We start from the raw sequence: 24198 nt of genomic DNA on the forward strand, positions 1-24198 counted from the left end.
TTTTAAATTAATTTAAATTTTACCCATTTGTTATACCCGAAACAATAATATATAACATTGTTATATATTATTACGGGTATATATTTTAACGGTAAAAAATTGTGCTTCACATTACATACAGTAATAATCTTAAATTTTATAAGAAAACTGGTAATTAAGCATAGCTAGTTTAAATAAACAATAAGAAGTATAATTTTTTAGTTGTTAGATATTTAATAATAAATTAAAAATAAATATTTTAATTATAATAATTATAATAATTTAATTTGTAAATAAAAAAAAACCATTGCTGTAAAATTTAAAATAAAATTCTGAATTTGACGTCAAGTTTTAGTGAAGGAAATATTATGTACGCACTATACGAAAATTGAAAAAATTTGTAAGATATTCAAAATGTTTGGACAAACATTATTCAGTGCAATATTTTCATACAGGTGTCGATTTTATATTATAGAATAAGGATGCTTGAAAAGTGTTTTTCTTAGATTAAAGTGTTATAATTTGTTTTTGTTTCTCCAAAATATTTTTAAAAAAGTTTAAGTAAGAGTTTCCTTTTTGGAAACTTCTTGCCATAGAAGAACCATTTCAAACCGAATAATATGTATTATAAACTTTGAAATTTTGTTAAAAAAATTTTCATAATTCGGAAGCAAACTCATAAAATTTTGTTTAAAAAGAAAAATCATTCTTAAAATTTTGTTATACTCGTAGTGCATAATTTTGATAACACAAGAATATTTTTTAAGAAAATTTTCCTCAGAAAATAAAATTATTAAGGTTAGAAAAAGTTTTTAAAATTAAAAAGTTGAGGAGTTCATTATTGTATAATATAGAATGGACGTTAAGAATACTTGAGAGTACTTCTTTTCTGCACGAAATCACTTAAAATAATAAAAATAATAATAATAAAATTGAAAAAAACTTTCGAGCAAAATTTTAATTACATAGCTATCTTGAAAAAAGTATACGAGTTGGAGTAAGTTAATTATAATAAAATGCTATACACTATATAACTACATACTGTTATACAGATAATAAATAAGAGTAAACAATAATTCCCTTAGTTTGCAACTAAAGGAAATCTGTATAACATTTCTATTCTTTTTATTGCTTAAAAATGTATTTTGGAATTTAGCCCATTTAGAAAAATAGAAAATTATTATTGTAATAAAAGTGAACGTGTTTTATTTTTGTTAAAAATATGCAACTGAATTTTTGTATTACGAAGCCAGAATGAAAAAATTGCATATAATAAGGCGAGTCTTTTCATAATAATATTGTAAAATTTTATTAAATTGAAAGATATTGTGGCTAATAGTTTAAGAATTTAATTTTTATGTTATAAATATAACAGTTTAACAGTATAGCAACATAATTTTAGAATTTCTGTAAAATTTTTAATGATATTGACCGAATACTAAAGCAATAAATGGTATTTATAATATTTTTATTTTAATAATTTATTAAATTAAATCTATATTAGCCTTGAATGCATAGGAAATTCATTTGTTGGACGGAAAAAGAATGGCAATTTTACAGATAGCTTCTACTTACTATAATTTACTACTAAAGTTATTTATATTGTGCTTCTTAGATTCTGAAATTCAAAATAACTGAGTTGACTTCATAAAATTTGTTGGTTTAGACCGTATATATGAACTTTATTAAAAATTTTCTTTAAACATTTCAAATTGAAATTTTTTATATTGAAAATTGAATTGAAGTTGTTGAAAATTTCTTCATCTTCTTTACTTTTCTTTTTTTTTTATAGCTGTTTTTTTTTTTTTTTTTCTCTTTGTATTTTTGCTTTGGAGTTTTTCCCTCGTTAAATATTCAATATTTTTAAGAAAAGAAAAATTAAAATAAATTTACCTAGTCAATAAAATCAACACTCAAAAATAAAAAGGCATTCAAAAACATCACCACTGAATTTTAAATTATATTTGTATAAAAAAAAAAGGAAATTTATTTTCGATGAGAACAGCATATACCCGACCTACGAATTTTTACATTTTCTTATATTATTTGATTATAGTTTGATTTACATGGTGGAAAAACCAACAATTGATATCAGGGAGGTTATTCTTAAAGTTCTGTTTAAATAACAAAATTACAATGTCACAAATGTAAGTTCTACTTAAAGGTAGTACACAGTTTCGGGGAAATTTTACAGGAAAATCATCAGAAAAATGCGGTAGAAAAAGTGAAAAACAAAATTTCAATTTCGAAAATAGCATGTGATTGTAAGTCTGAATTTATAATTTGTCAAATTTAATTTTAAATGGAAATGGAAATTTTTGAAATTTAAAATAAGGGAAAAAATTGTTATTTAGATTCTTAAGAATTTCTGGGCAGTGCCGGATTTATCACATCTTTTAAGTAAGTTAGCTTTTGCCATGAGCACTGGAAAATAGGGGCGCAATTAAAAACATAAAAAAGAAAACTAAATTTAAAAGAAATAAAATTTTTTCCATTATCTACGTGTTTTCCAAAAATTATTTAGAAGACTTTTATGCTTTCATGACTAATCTTGCAGTCAACATGAAAATGATTTATTATGCGCTATTCGCAATGTTTTTTGTATATTGTTCATTACTTTGAAAGTGAGGGAGAAGGAGTACAGGTGGTGGGGAGAAGTATGAACCTTTTGGAAATGGTGTCGGGCGCGGAACGACTTAGAACCAGGTCAGTGTATGGGTCAGCATTGATATTTTATTAATTATGTAAATTTTTGATTGCGGGAGCTTAAAATTTCTAAATCTATCTATTCTAAAAATCTTATTTCGTAAAGGAAAGAAAAATTCAACAAAAATCAATTCAACCGAAATTAAAATGCAATCGAATTAAAATCAGATTTCCTCCGAATCAATCATGACGATTGACGAATGATAATCATTCGTCACATCGCATGATACGAACCTATATTTTAAGAAATAAAGTCAAATAAGACCACTCAACGGTATAAATAATGCAATTTCCTGGATGTAATTGAGTTTAGCGGGTCCCCTAACAATTGATCTCACTTCTTACATTTTAGCTTCCCTTGTTAGCCTATAAATTCTTAATTATACATATATGGCTAGTCAAATGCCAATATCTGTGAATTTCAATTCGTAAACAATACCGACCTTGTTGTTTATGTAAATACAGTCGAAAAAAATATTAAAAGAAAAAATATTTGCATTTCTTTACCATTAAATTATCCTTTTTTCCCCCGAAAAAACTTTTTTTTCTTATTTTTATTTTGCTAATGTTGTTTGAGCACATAAAATTCAAATATCTGTGTATGTGAAAAATATCTCAGACATATTTGACGTGTGCTTTGTATTATGATCCTTTTTCTTGTCTGTTTTATTTTTTCTTCTTTTTGGTTTTTTTTTTTCTGGTGACTTTTTAAATTTTTGAAATATCTAAATCTAATTAAATTTCTGTCAGAATTAATATTGGTTCGTTTTTACTAATTTATTATTATTTTATGTTTTTGTTTTTTTTTTTGTTTTGTAAATGTTATGTACATGCACGTTTTAGAACGTTATTTCTTAGAATGTTATTTGGTTCTGAATATAATATTATGTATGTGGAATTTGTTCCTTGTTTACAAAAGTACACAATATATTTGTACGATAATATGTTTGTATGTTCATGTATATATATAGTCGATAAGGTCGAATTAAAATTTTGGTCGCGTTTTCTATAATCACAAGTTTTTTATTTTTTTTTATTTTATTTTTGTATGCATAATATCATTCTTTAACATCAATATTATATAGATAAATATGTTTGGATGTATGTATATAAATATATATTTTCATAATATATATGTATTTCGGTAATGTATATTATAACTTTATATATGTAGATATGTACATAACTCATATAAAATTCCAAGTATTTTAGAAATTTATCAAGAATTCATCACGGTTTTTATCCTTAAAATTATTTCATTTAAATATTATTGTCCTTAGGGGTTGTTTTCTTTCGCTTTCTTTGTATTTTTGTCATTTCCATTTACATAGCTCTATATATATTGTAATATATCGTATGTATGTATGTATATATTGTCGTGTTTGGTTTCTGAGAAACATTGTTTGATGAATTAATTCTTAAAAATCCTACCCAAAGGAGTCGTTTATATTTTATACGAAATATTTTTTTTTCTTCTTAATTTTTTCATTTTATTTTTCTGTGATTTTTTTTTTTTTGTTATTTTTTAACTATAGCTATATATATATATGTATATATATTTTTTAAATATGTAATAAAAATATTGTAAATAGCTTTTCATTTTGTCTAAGCGTTTTAAAACGACGCATAACGCATAGTTGTTATTATTGTATAGAATATAAAAAAAAAAATAATATATAGAGAACTTTGTATCCTTTTGTGTATAAAATTGTACATTGTGTAATTATGTTGAAAAGAAAAATAGTCATTAAAATTTAATCTATAAATTGTGATGTAATTACAAAACAAAAAAAAAAAATATTATTATAAATTTTGAAAATTAATTGTGAAAATTAGCGGGTATATAAGGTAGTAGAAAATATAATAAAATTTTATATCATCAGCTGTTGAGTGGATTAAAGTGGATCTTCTATATTATTTAAAGTAATTGAATTGCTGATATTAAATTGAAAGTAAAGTAAATGTAGTTTGGTTGCTAAAAGCAAAAATATATGCCGTGATTGTCGTAACACAAATGGTTCTGCTCTCTAATTTTTCCGATTTTTACTCTCTTTCATTATTGAAAATAGTAGGAATAGAGAATCAAAATCGAGTGTTTGTGTTAAGCAAATTATCCAATATTTTTCAAAATATTCTGATATTTTCCAAGTACTTCTAATATCAATAAATTTATATCACACTTCCAAAATACATACATTATCATTAATATGACGTGTATTAAAAATTTATTGAAACTTTTCTAGGGACGTAGGAGTGAATATTTGTGAAATACCATTCAATTTAAAATAATTTAATTACTTTAATTACTTGACTTAAATTTATATTTAATATCACATTTGCATAAAAACCAAACTTATCAAACACAGTCTTAACGACTAAGTTTTGCAATTCTCCAAGGCTACTAATATATATAATATGGGCTTCGCATTTCTGATAATTATTTTGAGAATTTAGAGTTATTGCTCTGTTTACTTCTGCTCTTTCTGTATATTATGAATGACCTCTGGTTTACTGATAATAAATCATTAATTGATTTTGGATTTATGATATTTATGAGCACTAATTTTGGATATTTCTCTGTTATACAAAATAGATATTAATAATGTCTGTGAATTAAAATAATTAAGGATGAGTTCAGAAATCATTTGAATGTGACTAATATTAATTCAAATATATACTTAAAAAATTTTTTATTTTATCTTTTATCTCCTCCTTAATGTTTTAGAAACAGAAGGCCAAGAATATTTACATATGAATAAGAGAAGAAGATTTTCAATCATATATTTATTTTTTCTATTATTAATTTTTTTTCTTTAACGATCCATTATTACGAATATGTTCTTTCTTAAGGACATTATTTATTTCCATATTTCACATATTTAAACGTACATATATTTATAATTATCCTGCATATTTATTTGATTGGATGATACCTAACGTTTCGATAATTATTCATAACTTATTGATTTAAAAAAAAAAAAAAACCTTTTATTGCCCATTAATAATAATTTTCTTTTCTTCTTCTTGTTATTTTTTTTTTATATTTTATACTAGCGCGCAACATCATTTAAATACCCCAAGGATACTAATGGAAAATCGAAGAAAATTCAAATGGAAAATGAATAAAATATAAAAAAAAAATATTAAATTTTAATAATATGTATGTGGAAATAGTTTAAAAATATTATTATTATTATAGAATAGGAAATTTCTTTGGCTCCAATTCTTACATAAGTTACATAAGTATATCGTATATCGTATAAGATCTCGTTTACGCAAACATATTGTAGATATAATAAATTAGCATAAGGTCTTTTATTGTGTTCACATATTGAAATGAAAATGGAAATTAAAACATATTGAAAAAATGATTTTCTAAATTTAAATTATAATATTTTTTCCCCATCAAAAATATATTCATAAAAGCATGGTTTCGTTTTATTATATAATAGAATGAAGGCAAGAAACGTTAATTTCAATTACATATAATAATTTTTTTTAATTATGTAAAATTATTACTATATGTGAAATAGATTTAAGAATCAAATTTTTATTATATATACAGAGCACATGCCAGTTGGAGCAGATCTATAACCAATCATTAAGTTTAATTTTTTTCATGTAAAATACAAGAAAAATTCTAATATAAAAATTTGTACGTTCTATTATGTAATGCCAGGTTGAAATTTGTTTTTCTACAATATAATCATTAAATTTTTTTAGATTTTCAGAAAATCAGGAATATCAAGATCGTAATCTGAAAATTGTGTATTCTAAAATTAATAAATTCGTACTGATTTTATGGTATTTCTTATTTTTAAATTTTATAAAGAGCATTGACGTAATTTAAAATTAAGCAAAACCTATTTCTCAGATTTTGACTGATTCAATAAATAACTCCAAATCAAAAATTAACTATAATATTAATTAAATTATAAGAGACAAAAAATTTTACTTTAAAAATTAAGTTATTATTCATACTTGATTCGTTTTGAGCATTTTTTACTCTTATTCTTTCAAAGAGCCAAAAAAGGCTGAGCAGATTACTATTAAAGCAGTATCTTTTGAACTGTTTCAGTCTTTTATTTCTTAAGAAATCATGTTTTGTGTAGTACGAAAAATCTATTTTTTTTATTTTTATATAAGCTATATGATATGTTTTTCTTGCATTTCTTCCATATGAGTTCTGTAAGGGTCCCATATTGTAATATGGTCAGAAAATATATTTATTTTTATATTTTATATATTGTTTTATATTTGATTTAAAAATTAATATATTAGAAATATAAAAGTTTCCCAAAAGTATGCAATTTTTTCTATAAAAGTTAAATACTCTGAATATAAACAAAATTTTAGTAAAACCATCACTATTAAGATTTTTCTTTATCTGTAAAGGAATTTGGCTTGCTGACCTTAATGGACAACTTATATGTTCACAAATTTTTCAATGAAAATAATGTTAGAGTTTGACTGTTAATTATTATTATAATAATAGTTATTCCTTAAATAATTTTTCTCTAAAATTCAAATTTTCACAAACTGTAATACATCAAAAATAATTCAAAATGATAATAGTAATAACTATAATAACAATAATTATCATAATAATAATAATAATAGTTGCAAAAGGAAATGACATATTGAATGAGATTGCGTCAATAACTGAAATAAAAAAAAAGGATATTTCGAATCCGTATGCAGATTATTTTTACATATTTTAACTACATGGTTTTATATAAAACAAATATTCAAATAACTATTTATGTATACATATTGAAATCTTTCTTTTAACAGAAATTTAAAAAAACTTTTATATTTTTATCAATTTTTTTTTATATACTTTTTTATTTCGGTACTATGAAAGAAAATTTATTATCAGGTTCAGGTCAATCAGCTTGTTATTTATATTTTATTAAGGAAATGGAAAATAGATCAAAATGTCAGGGAGTTAGAAAATTTTTTCAACCGTAAAACATTGTTTATAAGGATATAATAATATTGTTTATTGTTCTATACATATGTATATATATATATATGTACAATGTATACATATCATGTGTATAATAAAATTAATTTATTATGCAGGATGTAAACTACTAACATATTATTAATGTATTCCTCTATATTATTATATACAAATAGATATACATATCTAATGATATTTTCATATGCAAATAAAAGATAACAATTATACTCTATGTTTATATATGTATATCTACAAATTATTTAGAATAAAACCCTATTTTAATATTATTTTCTATATTATAAATTTTGACATAAAATTTAATTTGCATGTTCAGTTGATTAATATGATATTTAGGTTTTAAATTAGAAATTTATTTAAAAAGAAAAAAAATTTAAAATATTAATAAAATTATATAAAAATAAATTTATATGCTAATATAATATTATAAATTTTATTATATATAGCTATGTGGTTTTTTAATTTGAAATAAAATAATTGAATTAATTATATGGGGTTTTTCGATAAAATGTGGTGAATTTTTTTGGAAACTTTTAATTTAATATTAATTTTTTTTATTAAATCAGGCTTAATAATAATTTTCTTAAAATAATTTGATTTAATAATCAAAAATTAAACTAGCTAGTCAAATTAGGAAGTCTGTCTGATTAAATGTATGTGTTCCTAAAAGTATGCAATTTCATTGAATGCAGAAAAGAAAAATATTTATTCTCAATTTTTTATATATTACATATAGTATTCGTATCGTATAAAATATATACCGATTTTCTGCAAAATTTATTAAATTTCGTGTTATTTTTATATTCTTATAAGTTAAATAATAACGCAGCATAAGCAATTACATATGAATATAGTATAAATTCATTCTCAATATTGTTATAATATAATCATACATTTTTTGCAAACTTAATTAAATCGCCAAAGAAATAATGTAATTCGTGCTTGAGTCGTATGCAATGAACAATCAAGGAAGGAAATAGTTTTCTGCTTCTTTTTTTATTGTTGTTTTTAATCATGAACTTAAATAGCTAAAATGGTTTTGCGTTATTTACATCCATTTATATTTATATTACGAGTATATTAGAAGAATTGTTAACTTTTTAAGATGTATATGAAGTAAATAATATTAGAAAAAACAAAATTACTTCAAAAAATCTTCTTCGATCGTGTGAATATCAAAGATGGATGCCTCTGGTGACCTTGAACATGCTTACATTTTAATATGGATGATATTGACGCAGGCACAATACATTTATTCTATGTCAAATCTCAAGTTTAATGGAAATTCAATGAAAATTTATTAAAATGATTTACAAATAATATTTAATTTTTCTAATATAATTATTTTGAAAATTATTGAGAAAAGTTTAAAAATCCGGCTAAAATTTCTTTTATAGAGTTAAAACGATTAATATTTAGCAACCTATTCTTATTTAGAACCAAAATTGATTGAGCATAGATATGTGTTACATAATAAGAGTCATAATGATTGTATAACAATTTTTACTGAATAATTTCTAAAATAATCTAAAATGATTTTTGATCTTGAAATATATAAAAAATTTCCTGAATTGCAGACTATGCAGTTCAACTTTAAATATTTTCATTATATCTTAAATTATTAAAAAAAATTCCGTAAACATATGAGAATAATTTATGAATTAAGAAATTTAAGAATGGATTCTTTAATTTATACATTAAGCACTGTGAATCTACATACAAACATGTATGTTAATTTATATTATGTATAAATATTATTAAAACAAAAATTAAACCTGAAATAAATTTTCCTTTATCATTTTCAATTTTAACATAACATTTCTTAAATATAAACTGATATTATCTATATGAAATAATATGGTAAAAATAATTTTATTTTAATAAAATTAAAATATTCTATTTGAATATATTATAACAGAGGAACAGAGTTATGAATACAGAGGAGCCTCTATTATAACGCCATCTCAATATAACGAACACCTCCACTTAACGAACAATTTTGTTTGGCAATAGCATTTTTAAAAACTTTTCATAGAAGAAAATCTCTACATTACGACTCTCTATTTGACGGCATTCTCTATATAACAAACAAATTCGATTTTCCATTTCTATTAAATGTCCTCAAAAAATGTTTTGTCTTCTATTTTATTTGCCTTTTGGGTGGTGTCGCCAATTCACATGTCATTGCTAATATTGGTTTGTATGAATACATTCATATTTTATCTATATTTTTTTTTTGGTCATAATAATGGCGCAAACGTTTCAGATTCAATTCAGAATGTATAAAACTTTTATTGCATAACATTCGCTCTATAATATGAATTGTGTTCATTATGATATAGAGAATCTCTATTTAACGAAATATCCGTGTTAGCATCAAAACTCTTATGATTATGGGTGTTTGTTATACGAAGATTCCACTGTAAAAAAATTAAAACAAACACAAAAAACCTAAAAGATAAAACTTAAATAAAATGATTCAACTTGAATTAGAAAATACAATAAATTAATAATCCTTCTTTATTTTTATATTATAATATATTAAGGTTTTTAAATTAATATCCTTTAAATAATTCAATCCCTGGATTTGTAAAATGAAGAAAGAAGAAAAAAAAATGGAAAAATTCTCATTGAAATTGAATAATAATGAAAGCAATACAGCAGTATAAAATTCAAAAGAGTATACAATGAATTTGGAATTTTTTTTTCTCAGTATCTTAAAGGAAAAATAAATTTTTATTTTTATTTTCCCTGAGTCACAGGATCATGACTCGTTCAATTTTTTCCTTTCATGTTTCTTATTTCTTACTTTTAAATTTAATTAACCAACAACCATCATCTCCAAAGTGGGGGTATATTTATATTTCTATTAAAATATATTTTTATATTAAATTAAAGAATTCATAAAAGAGTAAAAAAATTTTTTATAAAAATCTTCAACACTAAGAAGACAAACAAATAAAATAAGCTACCCAGGAAAAAGAAAAAAATAAATTGGAGAAAAAAACAAATGACGTGGCCAAAAAAATTTCTTCTAATCTGTGTAAAGGTCTTTTAAAAAAGAATTTCAAATGTTTAATGATTAAAATAAAAAAAAAAAGGAAAAACCAAAATTAATTAGAATTTTTTATGGTTTTAAACTATTCCATTACAGTTTCTTTTTTCTGGTAACATTTTTTTTTTGGGAGTTTTTTTTTTGTTCTAAAGAAAAATTGATTAATGTTCGTTTGGTTTAAGTCCTAATGCATATTATATACTATATAATATATAGGGTATATAAAACATTTTTATATAAAAAGAGTGCAAAAATTATATTGTGACAGATATTTGTAGCAAAAAGCAAAAATTTTTTTTTAATTAAATAAAATGAATTGTGAAAAATTTTAAAAATAAAATTATTTATTCATTTATATAATGAGTTTTACAGTATTTAGCTAGAAGCAGGTACTACATAATAGAAATTTCTAAATTTACACTTTATTTCACGTACTACATGTGGTGCAAAATGAAAGTTTCACCGAAAAAGAGTTATAATTATCACAATAATGCTATACAAGTGTAGCACATGTTGAATAGTTGAAAAATCAGATATAAGAACAGAAAAAACAAAATTAACGAATTGAGAACGAATCAAAAAGAACAAACTAAAAGTAAATACTCTCACTTTCTGCTAATTATACCATTGTTTCTCTCTCATTCTCTGCTAAGTAGGGCTACAGTTTCACAATTTCGCAAAGTAGTCGATTTTGCAAAAACAGCAGAGCTTTTATCATTAAAAGGGATCCTGATACTCTAATACTACTCGTTATGTTTATTTAAAATAAAAAACACTCTTTATGTTTATTTAATATTCTAATGCTGATACGAGTACTTAGTTATATTATTAATTCCGTACAGAATTTTTTTTTAATTTAATATTCAATAATGGTGAAACTATATATTTGAAGATTCATACGTCTACCTTAAAGACACACAACATGGATTAGAAAGTGAATATGGATTTAAAGGTGCAAAAATTTTCAGTTGAAGTTTCATTCAAAGTATAGGCATTCTACTGCAAACCAAAAAATTCTTATAGAGAAAAACGTGTTTTTATGAGTCAAAATTGTTAACTTTTTTCAGAAACTTGAAAAATTGAACCAAAATACAAGAAACTTATACAGAAGCGAAAAAATTTGATTTTTGACATGTGACAATTTTCTTTCGCATTTTACTGCTTAATTATATTGAATTACAAAATTTTTACTGCATATCGCAGAAAATATTAATTTTTTTTATACTAAATCATATTCAAACACCTGAAATAAGATATTTGAATTAAAAATATGCTTTAAACACTTATTATTAAAATGGAGTTTTTTTTTTCGTAATTTACAAATTGGAGCTTTTTACCGAGTAGTGCACGTACTCGTAAAGTACACGTAAACAAAAGGGAGCCAAAAGCTCCGTTCTGAGCGCAAACGAGAGCCATGCTGCTAAAATGAAAGTAGAGCCGAAAACTTTCATAATATATTCTTTTTTTTGTAAAATGTTTTATTAACCAACTTACCATTAATTAAATCTGAATTAATATATGATTAAGGAGAGTCAAGGAAAATTCGATTTTGTATATAATTTATGAAAATTGATTCAAAACATCTATGATATAAAATACTCACGTATAACACTAAACGTCTTAACAAAAACTAACCACAAATCATAAAATGTGGTGGATAATTATTGACATTTGTTATCAAAAAATTTTAATTATTTAATATAAAATATTTGATTTTTTATTAAAACTTCAAATTTATCAAGAACGTTTGAATATTCATAAAAATATAGAAAATATGAAGGTGGAAATGGGAATCAGAAAAGATCCTATGGGTCGAAATCCTACATACAAAATAACGAGAGGAAGAAAAGATTCGGTACCGAAACACTGTTATATTTATATACTATATACATAGAAACACCACTGCTCATATTCATCATTATTATGAAAAAAAAAGAGAAAAAATTATATAAAGGATGTTTAACTTTTATAAACCCAGGTATAACCTAAACAATTTGTTACATGTGTAATTGTCTAATTTATCATTATGAAGTAAAAATGAAAATTTTTCTGATTTTCTTTTAAAAAAAACACACCAACTCCAAAAATATCCTTTGTAATAATGAATTACAAATTATTTTCTTTCTCTTTTTTATTTTAGAAAATATATTACTTGAGTATTTTTAATTTTTTTTTTTTATTTTACATAACTAGTTACCAATTTCGAATTTCTTGTATTTTTTTTGCCATTTTTTTCTGATCGGATTTACTCTTCAACTATATTAAGATTAAGAATAGTAATTTATTTTCTGTGTATACTAGATATATTTAAAAAAAAAAAATACATAATTTAAATTTTTTCTCTTTTATGTACGTAATTCTGTATATAAGGTAATAGGAAAAGAAAGCAAAGGAAATAATATACCAGAATTTTTTTTTTTTATATGAACAAAATGGTGAAAATAACAATAAAACAGTAAAAAAACAGACAAAAAACAAAAAACCATTATTATATTTTTTATATACATATAGCTATACAGAAGAACGAGAAGTGTAAAGAGAATCTTAGTCATCAGTCGTGGCAACTTGTTTCCCAATATTCAATCAATTTATTATTCCCTAAGGTAAAATTTTTTCCTTCAACATTCGAAATAATCCTTATATTGAAATTTGTGTTACATATACTTTTATATAACTTCGTATCAACATCTACTTCTATGTATAAAATAATGTATGTAAAATATTCTATAAGTTTCCTATGTAAGTGTGTATATATTATTGTCGGTAACCTATTTGTACCTACAGGCTATAAAACTTACATGTATAGTGCAAATGATAATGTTATACTAGCACGTGTTCATATTATAATTTTTATAGGTTCAACATATATTTATACTGAAAAAATTTGAAAATGTAGCAAAATAAATGTAGGTGCAATTTAAGTATATTAACAATATCGTAAAATTATACTATGACATTTAAACATTTACTGTTTTATTATTTTGTTGGCACTTAAGCAGAATTCATTGCTTCGTCGCATTTATATTGAACTCATTCATTGCTTAGTTGAACGTAAGATGAATTGATTAACTCAGCTTGATTAGATTTTTAATAGTGAAGAAGAGACAAGTTTCTCTTATAAAAAATGCTTAAAATTAATTTGTAAAGGAATTGGTGGAAAAAACAGAATAAAGGTACTAGTTTTAAAAAATCTTTGTGGTATATGAAAATTTCCTAAAATTTCCTAAAATTTCTTAGGAAAATTTATCCAATTTCTAACTCGTATATTTAATAAAAATTGTTAAATATTGTGATAGTTTTTTCTATAAGAATTATTAAATGGATTTTGGATGGAAAAAATGGTAGTTTTTATGGAAATATTTATAAAATGTCCCAAATATCTGTGAGACAAAGGAGTAATACAATAAAAAATCAAATCTCGATTAAATTCGAATAATATGTTTTTTTCAAAAACATTGTGATAAGACAAGAACTGCAAATATGGTCACTATGTTTCTCTAAAAATTTGGTTCAAAAATAAAAACAAAAATTGCAATTTTTAAGCTTTTATTCATTTGCACCTATGTATTTGTAAAATTTTTGTAACAAGTGAAGCATAAAGTTAAGCGTGGAAAATAAGAAATGTATCCTAAATTACAGAGTAAAAAACAGATTGATAATATAAATTTTTCAAAAAATTTTGCAGTTTATATTCCAGATTCAACCATTTTACAGTTTTGCATTACTATTTTATCATTATATTGATTAAATCCAATGCACAAATTTTAATTCATATGAGTGTAAATGTTGAACGTTTCATAGAATGTTTAACCATTTTAATTTGTGTAAATTCTCTTGTTTCTTAGCATACTGTGTAAACTCAGCCTACATTTAACAAACAGCTCTTTATTTATCCCTAACAGTATACTTCAAACCTATTCATTTTATTCACTCCCTATATTTTTTTTCATAGAGTTTTGAGAGAAATTTGCTTTTTCTCATTTTGTTGCCTTTTCTTCATTTCCTATTTTTGTAGAAAATGTTTTTTGTGTTAGGCAGGAGCAGGAACAGAAATCAAAGAGAAATAGGTTAAATCAGTAATAGAGGTGCTTTGGTTGAATAGATGTTCGAAAATAATTTGTCATTTTATATAGTTAAATTTTTATACTCGTATCAAAAAATTTTAATAAAATTGTTTTGCTACGGGTAAAGAGAAATCAAAAATCAATAATGAACCGAAAATATTTACCCTTAAACCTGAGAATACGCTTCTACCAAAAAGAAATGTGATGAACATTGAAAATAACTTATTTTTAAATTTTTCCCAATAATTTTCTTTTTTACATTCTAATTAACTTTTAATATTCGGAAATTACTATTTCATATGCCACGTTTTAAAAACCAAAAAAGAAATATTTTAAGACGCTATCAAAAATAAGCAATTAAGATGCTTTTCAAAATAAGGGAAAGAGTTCAATAATCTAAAAAAAAATACTAATTGTGTAAACAATTTTTATAATTTGGTAATAAAATATTTATTATTCCTAAATTTATTCCTAATATTGTGGACTTAATAATCTAATTAATCTTTTAACAATAACGTTAATGGAAATTTCTTCATATAAGTGCAGAATAGATGGATGACGTAATCAAAGCAAAAAGTTTTTCTCGTCGAACTAGACACAAACTAGTGACATACCATTTTTTAGACGTCATCTACCTGTACTGTAATTGTATGAAGAAATTAGTTATTCCTATAAAAATTGATAATAAAGATAAACAACTTCACATATTATTGGTAATTTGTAATCTAATTAACCTTCCACACCTCGTTTTAATACAGAATATTAAAACGTTTCTGTTTGTTATAAATTGCTTACTCTTACAACGTATGGATTATGAGTGGCAAAAAAAAGATGTAAATATGTAGATGTTGTTAAATCTGTAAATTATACTAAACGGACGAATCTAAGTTTTATTATATGAATTTTTCAAACACAACTTTTGCATAGCATAACTGCAAAACTCTTTCATGAACGTTAGTTTAAATAAGTCATTAATAAAATAATTGAATACCCCTAACTTTTGATTAATTTACTTTTAAGAAACCGGTTAAACGAGAAATCATGGGTACGCATGTATTTTAATTATTTTCAATCACGCATTATGTACCAACAATTTATTCGACACAGTTATTTCGAGCTTTCATATTTTTAATCTTTACTGATCTTACAACCAGCAATACAATTGTATCAATCAGCAACAGATACAATTGTATCCATTTGAATACATTTTTGCTTTAAATTTGAGCTTGGCTATAAAGATACTCAAATCTGCTAAAATGCCCAAATTGGCTATATTTGAAAATTTTGCTGAAATATGGATACATTTATTTCTCAAACACTAAATAGATATTACAAAACAGTTAAAATGCTAATAATATTAAATCGAGAATTTCCTTTATCTTCAAAAAATGTTATTATTGTTGGCTTTTCTAAGGCGGTTTTCGAATTTTTTCCTCTTCTGCCTCTTCTTGAATTCTAATCTAGAACATTTAGACAAGAACATGCCAGAAATATTTTGGTGTAAGCTAATTGTAACGGAAAATGCATTGACTGTACATATTTCTTAAAATTTGTCCGTTTTCATGATGAATTGTCTTTACCGTATAGTTCAACAACAACTGAACATATACATATGAATTTTTTGATCTTAACGTTTACATTTGAAATGTAATAGAAGTTGTATGTGATTTCTTAAAGAATTTATTATAAATAACAAAACACATATTGTGGAATAAAGCAAATTAATATTAATTATGGGTTAATTTGTACAAAACAAGATAATTTAATACAATAATTCTATTTTAAGAGGTTGGATACATTTTCGATATATTTTTTCTCGAAATTGGATACATTTTATTTTTAGCGAGTAGGAACACTGCTTACAACGCATAAATAGCAATAATCGTAGTAGACTTTTCTTAAAAAGTCATAGAAAATGTAGTCCTTTATTAATGACAATTTCAAAGTTTATTAAGTAACTGATCAAAGTTGTTAAATAAGAATAAGCTAATTAAATTTCAGATTTATTTCATGCCACCTAATGCATAATTGATGTTACTTGGAATAATTTAAATTATATTATAAGAGTCATAAATATCAATATTTTCTTAAATGAAATAATAATATTTTAAAATTATGGTCTGAAAACCCTAATAAACACTTTACGAATGCTTTATTATTTTTATATATATATATATATATATATATATATATATATATATATATATATATATATATATAAGTAATTTTTTATGTACAAGTATAGGTGTGCATAAATAATACAAACCCAAGTTTTATGTCTCATATTTTTTAAAAAATAAGTTCTGCAAAACTACAGTAAATATAAATAGAAAATAAATATCAATTTGATCATTTTATATATATAAAATGTAATATAATAATAATAACAAGAAAATTATATAAGTAATAATAAAATATGAAATTTTTAAATCTTGTTTGTTTTATTTTTTTATTAAATAAAACTTTCATAGTAACTCAAAAATAGTGAAAAATAATAGTAAGAGAAATAATACATAAAAAAAAAAGGAAAACTTATTGCCAAACTTTGAAATAAGAAAGTTTATGGTTTCTGCATTTCATTTCCTCTTTAGTAGTATCTTTTAACTTATTTTTATTCGTTATAGTTACTGTAATACAAAAAAAAAATTTATTTTCTCGTAGATTTCTCTTTAAGTACAATTCAAGTACCTACACAGTGTGTGTGTACAATGAAATTTAAAAATAATATTAACTAAATTGGAAAATATGAAGAAAAATGGAGCCCAAAGTATATTTGTTTTCCACGTTATGGGGACCGAAGACCTTCGGGGTTTCTCACGTCAACCCATAGGATCTTTTGTGATTCCCATTTCCACCTTCATTGGCACTATACCTAGACTCCTGCAAATCGAATTCCCTAACAAATATTAAAATCAGGTGTAATTTTTAAGAATCAAAACCAAATTGCTTATATTTTGATTCAAAATTCATAATTGGGAATAATTAGTTGTGGAAATAGTTTATCATATATAAAATTTGGTTCATATTATTAATATTACTTCACTCATAATTATAGTATTAATATCTGATTAAGTTCTCAAACGTATACAGGCTGCTTGTTATTTGAGAAGTAAAATCTGATTTTTGAAATTCAATTGTAAAATTTTTGTTTTAGTTCAAATAAAAAACTTTAAAATGAAGCTGGATTGAATTAAGGAGCCGCAATACTTAAATATGAGACATAAACAATTAAATTGATTTGAAAATTAATGTATTTTTTAGGTGAATGTGGTATATTTTGTTACAAAGTTGAATACCTCATATGTTATGGAAACATAATAATGTTTCAAAGTTCAAGAAATTACGCCAATAATAATTATTCAAAAAAAATTTAAAACTGACTCACAAAACGTAGTTGTAATTTTTAATGGAAATGATGTAAATCCATTAAAGCTATTTAAGCAATAAACCATTTGTAAACCAGCTTGTAAACTTAATTGGAATATTTTATTTTATTCCGATCCGAGACACTCTGTTGAAACATTTTTATCAAATAGAATATAAAATATATATTTACATTTACACATATATATACATATATATATATATATATATATATGTACATATACATTGGAAAACTGAACGATAATGGGCAACCATTGTTAAAATTCTTTTATTTAACTCATAGCTTGAGGTTTTGTCCTCAAAGTTAAACACGATAAAAAAAAGAAATGTAAAAGAAAAAAACTTTTCGGGAAAATATTCCTTTTCATCCTTGCTTTTTTTGTTGTTCTGATTACTTTTTTCTGTATATTTATTTACTTATTTTATTATTTATTTTCGTATTTTGTGGCAGTTTTTTTGATAAAAATTCTAACCATTTCCACTATTATATTTATTATAAATTATATACCTATATACAGCTTTTAATGCAGAAGACTTTAATATATATATATATATTTATAATATTACTTAGAGTAATTATATTTGAATATGGAAAATAATTTAAGTATTTATTTCCTAAAGAAAAAATATTAGGTACATTTCAATTTTTATTTTTATTTTTGTATTATTAAAGTTTAAAAATCATTGAGAGAAAATAATTTCTATTTGAATGTAAATATTTTATTTTGGACCGAGTTCCAGCGCAATTTTCAATTATTTCCTCGCAGAGAAAGAGTGCATAGTTGATATTATATTTAAAGAATTTTTGTAAAAGTAATGAGCAAATTATTATGAAATAATTTACAGATTATGAAACTTTTCAAGTATACAAGTTCACTATAAAAAGAACCGGATCACTTTTATTTGCGGCTATGAGATTCTTATATCATTTATAGTTTAATGTGGAGCTCGAAAATTCTTCTTGTTCTTCTTGTACAGCCTATCCACTACTGGATGTTAGCGGTCATAATACGCTGGTTACTATATTGTTGGATTTTATTCGCTCTATTGCTAGATGCACAAGGTCACTGATATTTGATATATCCGGCCAAGCCCTGATTTTGTGTAACCATGACATCTGTTTTCTACCAATTCCTCATTATTGCCTTCTATTGTTCCTTGAACTATGAGTTGTAGAAGTTCATATTTTTCGGCCCGCATTACATATAGAATTGATTTAAGAAAATTAAATCATAAGATTCTATTTTTCTATTATAAATCTGAGAATTTAAAGACACTTTATTATAAAAGAAAACTCTTAAGCACTCGTAAAAAATAACAAATAAATTTCAACTATCAATCGGGAAAATTACGATATTTAGTGCATTAATTTTTATTTTTTTCTTGAAATTATAAAAATTGGTTAAAATTTCCTTGGGCAGTAAAAGGAAAAAAGTTCAGACTTTGCAATATTTGAAGTAAACAAAAAATTTTGTAAATTTCTCTTATTTAAAAGATTTTACTTTTTAGTTACATTCAGTATTTCGGATTTTATATTTTATATTACTGTAATACTAAACAAATAAGAAGGTGAATTTGGTGATAATTTTTGTAAATTGGATGCTAATTTTTTTATACAATATCAAAAACTATTCTATGGACTTGAAATATTCAATACTGTAGTTCATATTGAACGTACATACGTACTCGTATATGTATAAATTAATCAAGGGAGTATTTATATTTACATTTACTGTATAAAAAAATATCAAAGAACAAAAAAATTATAACTTACCGTTGTAGTTGTTGTTGTATGAGGGGTATAAGCAGCATAAGCTGGTTGCGGTAACGGTGCTGTATATCTATATGCTTGTTGTGCAGCAGCAGCGGCAGCAGCAGCAGCTGCTGGTGCGTATCCCTGTGGTGTCCAACTAGCACCTCTATATGGAGCACCAGCTAATCCACCTGCAGCTGGACTAGTCATAGCTGGCCTTTGGGCCCCTTTTAATGACACCGGGGCTGGGGGCGGAGCTCCCGGATAGGCGCTACGTGGCGCTGCTGTAGCACTACCCTAAAAATATACAAGAAAATAAAATTATTTTTGAGTATATTATTTTTTTTTGTTCAATTTTATTATATATTATTTGTATTATAAAAAATTTAATAAATAATTTATTATATAAATTTATTAAAAATAATCTTCATAAAACATGTTTTGTTGACATAATAATATTCTCTCACTCTTTTCATTTACATATACATATAATATTGTAAACTTAAAGTATACATATGGTTGGTTACCCTTAACGCGTATTCAACAAAATATTCGATATAAAGGGTCCTTTCATGAAAGGAATAAATTCATTTGCTCTAAAAAAAAACGAAAATTATAATATGACCTCATCTATTTTCATGATAAATTTTTTTTGTTTAATTTTTTTTTTTTTTTATTTAAGAGTAAACATCAAGGACAGTGAAGGATTTCTTTTGTTTTGAAATTATTACATAGATGCCTTGACCCAGATAAAAACCATAAACATTTCTTACCCTTTCTTCCTGTAAATTTATGCAAAAAAAAAAATATATTGTAAGTATTTTCTTAGCAATTTATGACTTTTTGCTTTCTTTACTACTTCACTTTCTTTTAAGTTGTTCAGTATAAGCTTTTAATAGATTCAATAGAAAATTTGTTTCATTTTTTATTTTTTTTTTTATATTTTTATTTTTAGTCATAATTCTTACGATAATAACAGCATTACGCATATTATTACTTGGCTGGAGGTTGTCACTTTGGAGACTTTTTAATTTTTTTACCGCACTACTATTAAAAAAATTCTATTTGTTTTTATTTTCTTTAAAAAATATTACTGAAATTGTTATGAACAAATAGTCAAATATTTATCAAAAAAAAAAAATTATTTTTAATTAAAAATTTAAGAAAATTTTCATATTTTGGTTTTTTTTAATTCTAATTTTGTTTTAAAATAAATATTTGAGGAGATAATGCAAGAATGTGGTCTCGAAATTAAATAAGAAAAATAAGACTGGGTGATGATTTAAAACGAAAATATAATTTGAATATGGTAATTTTCACTATTTTACTTACTTAAGATTAACATACATTCCCTGGATATTGTGCGGCGTTAATATTTGAATCGTTTTTAAAATTTTCTAACCTTTTAAAATTTAATGTTTGGACTGAATTCAAAGAAAATTTTATGAAATTATTGAAGTGCGTCATTAAATGATTAAAACTATAATAGTGAAACTTTATTTGGATATATTTTACGCTAGAAAATATTAAGATTATGCGACACTTGGCATTGCGTTTATTAAAATTTTATTTTTTATTGTTATTCCGAAATGGGTCTTATCGATTGCGCTACGGACTACACGGATGTAAATGTTAGGGATCTTAGGTTGTAACGGATGTAAAGGTTAGGGACCGATTTGTGGGGAGTTTCGACTCATTCAAATAAGGGGTGGAAAAGGAGAGTTACTGCGGTACTACCACGACCCTAGGTGGCAAATGTGGAAATTGAAAAATGTCTGTCAAAAATACGATTTGTTTTTATTAATAAAGCATTGAGAATGAAATTTAATGTAAAATCAATAATAAGAAGTTGAATTAAGATTTTTAAGGCAAGGAATAAGAGCTTGGAACTGAAAATACGAATACTGTGAAAAATTTGGAATTTTTCTTTTTATATTTTCTTTTTAAAATAGAATACCGCATAGCTCTTGTATTTCCGAATAGCCAATAATTTCCGAATATCCGAATAATTTATATTTCATAAAAAATATCCTAGATAGTAGATTTTCATTTTCTTCAAATTTAAGTATGAACCAAAATCTAAGTTTAATTTTGACATTTAAACATGTAGGTACAACATAATCCTTGTACAGGAGTCATATTATTTAAAAAAAATTAAAATTTAACATTTATGATTATACACTGAATTCAAAACTATTATACTTGTTTCTTGCATACAACACATGTGCCATTCTATTACATCACATTTCAAGAAGACAAAATAAGAAAGTTGTTAACTCCAACACAGTTATGTCAAAAAGATATTAGAGCTACTTATGCCATTCAAATTCCCATTTAATCTTTGAATCGAAATATTTTTTTTTTAATTTTTTGGAAAAATACAAAAAAAAAATAAAAAAAACTGAAAGTTAAAAACAGAAATAAATTAAAAAAATACACAAAACTGAAAACAGGAAAAAATTTCCGGTAAAAAATAAAAATATTAAAAACTATGGAACTTAAATTACAATTTTTTTTTTTGAAAAATAAAAAGGAACTTTTATATAAAAATATTTTGGTTTTTTTCATATTAATAAGCAACTTCACTGCTGCCATCAGCATCATCATGCAAAATACCGCCATTATACCACCAAAACCAAACTACACACTATCAAAATCATAGTAAGAGTAAAACAAACTAACCGTGATACCATTTTGTTATGTAAAGAATATTGTACACGATAAGAGAGAAGTTACGACGATGACAAAATGGAAACAATACAAGAAAGAAAAAAAAAACAAAGAAACAAAAAAAAGCAAATAAATTTTCATTCGGTTTTTTCTGATTTTTGTCTTTTTTGTTGTTGTTGTCGTTCTGCTTTTATTGTTATTATTTTTCATATAATTCCATTACAACAGGAAGTAATTAAAAAATTAATTCATGCATAAAATAGAAATTTGTGACAAAAATTGGAAGAAATTTGTAACGAAAAAAAAAACAAAAAAAAAAACAAAAAAATAATGGAGAAAATGCAAAGTTTTTGTTTTTTAATTCTAGTTTTCTTTTTAAACAGAAGTCACAAGTCTAAAGAATTGCATTTGTAGCTTATACTCGTATATTCCTATATATATATAAAATATTCGCGCATATGGAGGAATTATTATACGTTAACTATTATTTTGTAATTTTGTTTTTAGATAAAAAAAAAATTTGACTGGCATTTTTAAGAAACAAAAAAAAAACAAAGAATGCAAGGAAAATAAAATTTTTGAATAAGTAAAATATGTTCAGAATCACTTCAAATTAAAAGGGAAACAGCAAAAATTAAAATAGTTTATCGTACCCCGAGTGAATTTCAATTCTATATATAAAGGATTCTTAGAGATTAATTCCCGGGAAAGGAATTTCTTTTAATACATAAAATTTTATAAATGTATAGCTTAAGAATCTGGTTTGCGTTAGTAAGTTGCAAGACAGGGGTAAATAAATAGCAACTTGCCAACTATATTCAGCCCTTTGATGAATTTTTCCTGGTACTTAATACCCGAGTATTAAGTACCCGAGTTGCCTTTTCTTTTTTGTGTTATTATATTTTACTTTTACATTTAAATTACTGAAAAACTTAAGAATGAACTGAGAATGGTATGAAATTTCGAAGAGTGTGCGAATTTAAATAAACGATTGACTCCAGACCAGAATTTGTAAACTTGCAAAGGACAGTTAAAATATTGAGCTCGCAAATCGAGATCATAAAATTGTTTTTTGCTTTTATATTGATAATCTATGGCAGTTTCAAACCAGCAGTTCTATTGCAATGCAGTTTTAGCTAATAAAATCTCTCTTGAAGTCTTGCAACTGCAAACGGGAATTCAACAATTGCTTTGACATTAAGATTTTATACAAAATTAAATATTTTTCTTAATTACGGTATAATATTGTATAGTTATATATGTAAATAGGTTTGTGTATGTACAAGTAAGAAAACACAGAAAATTCTTAATGCAAATGAATCCACGTAAAGTGGTATTAAATATGATGTATAGAGTTATGTACGTGTATTATACATATATAGATAAGTAAATATGCGTGTACAGGTTAATTGCCTATATATAATTTGAGTTATATAAAATGCAATATTGAAATCTTCCCGAAGCTTATTTCATATATTTACTCATGCAAGAACCTATCTATACATATATTTGTAATTATCTATGTATAAAATAATCTACTTATATGAAAATTTGTCTATCTACTTCTATTAAAAATTTACTTAATTCATATTGGTACATAATA

At 23.8% G+C, this 24198-nt stretch overlaps 1 protein-coding gene across 3 annotated transcripts in view; it reads right to left on the minus strand.

The window, feature by feature from the left end:
- Positions 1-24198, minus strand: part of LOC129615803 (protein alan shepard-like) — a 160979-nt gene that overhangs the window by 71047 nt on the left and 65734 nt on the right. For all 3 annotated transcript variants that reach the window (XM_055531183.1, XM_055531181.1, XM_055531182.1), the window contains exon 2: positions 19947-20222. In XM_055531183.1, coding sequence (XP_055387158.1) covers positions 19947-20222 — 276 coding nt within the window. The remainder of the gene's footprint in view (positions 1-19946; positions 20223-24198) is intronic.

This window comes from Condylostylus longicornis, unplaced genomic scaffold (assembly GCF_029603195.1).
Source record: "Condylostylus longicornis isolate FDR11 unplaced genomic scaffold, ASM2960319v2 ptg000148l, whole genome shotgun sequence".
NCBI lineage: Eukaryota > Metazoa > Arthropoda > Insecta > Diptera > Dolichopodidae > Condylostylus > Condylostylus longicornis.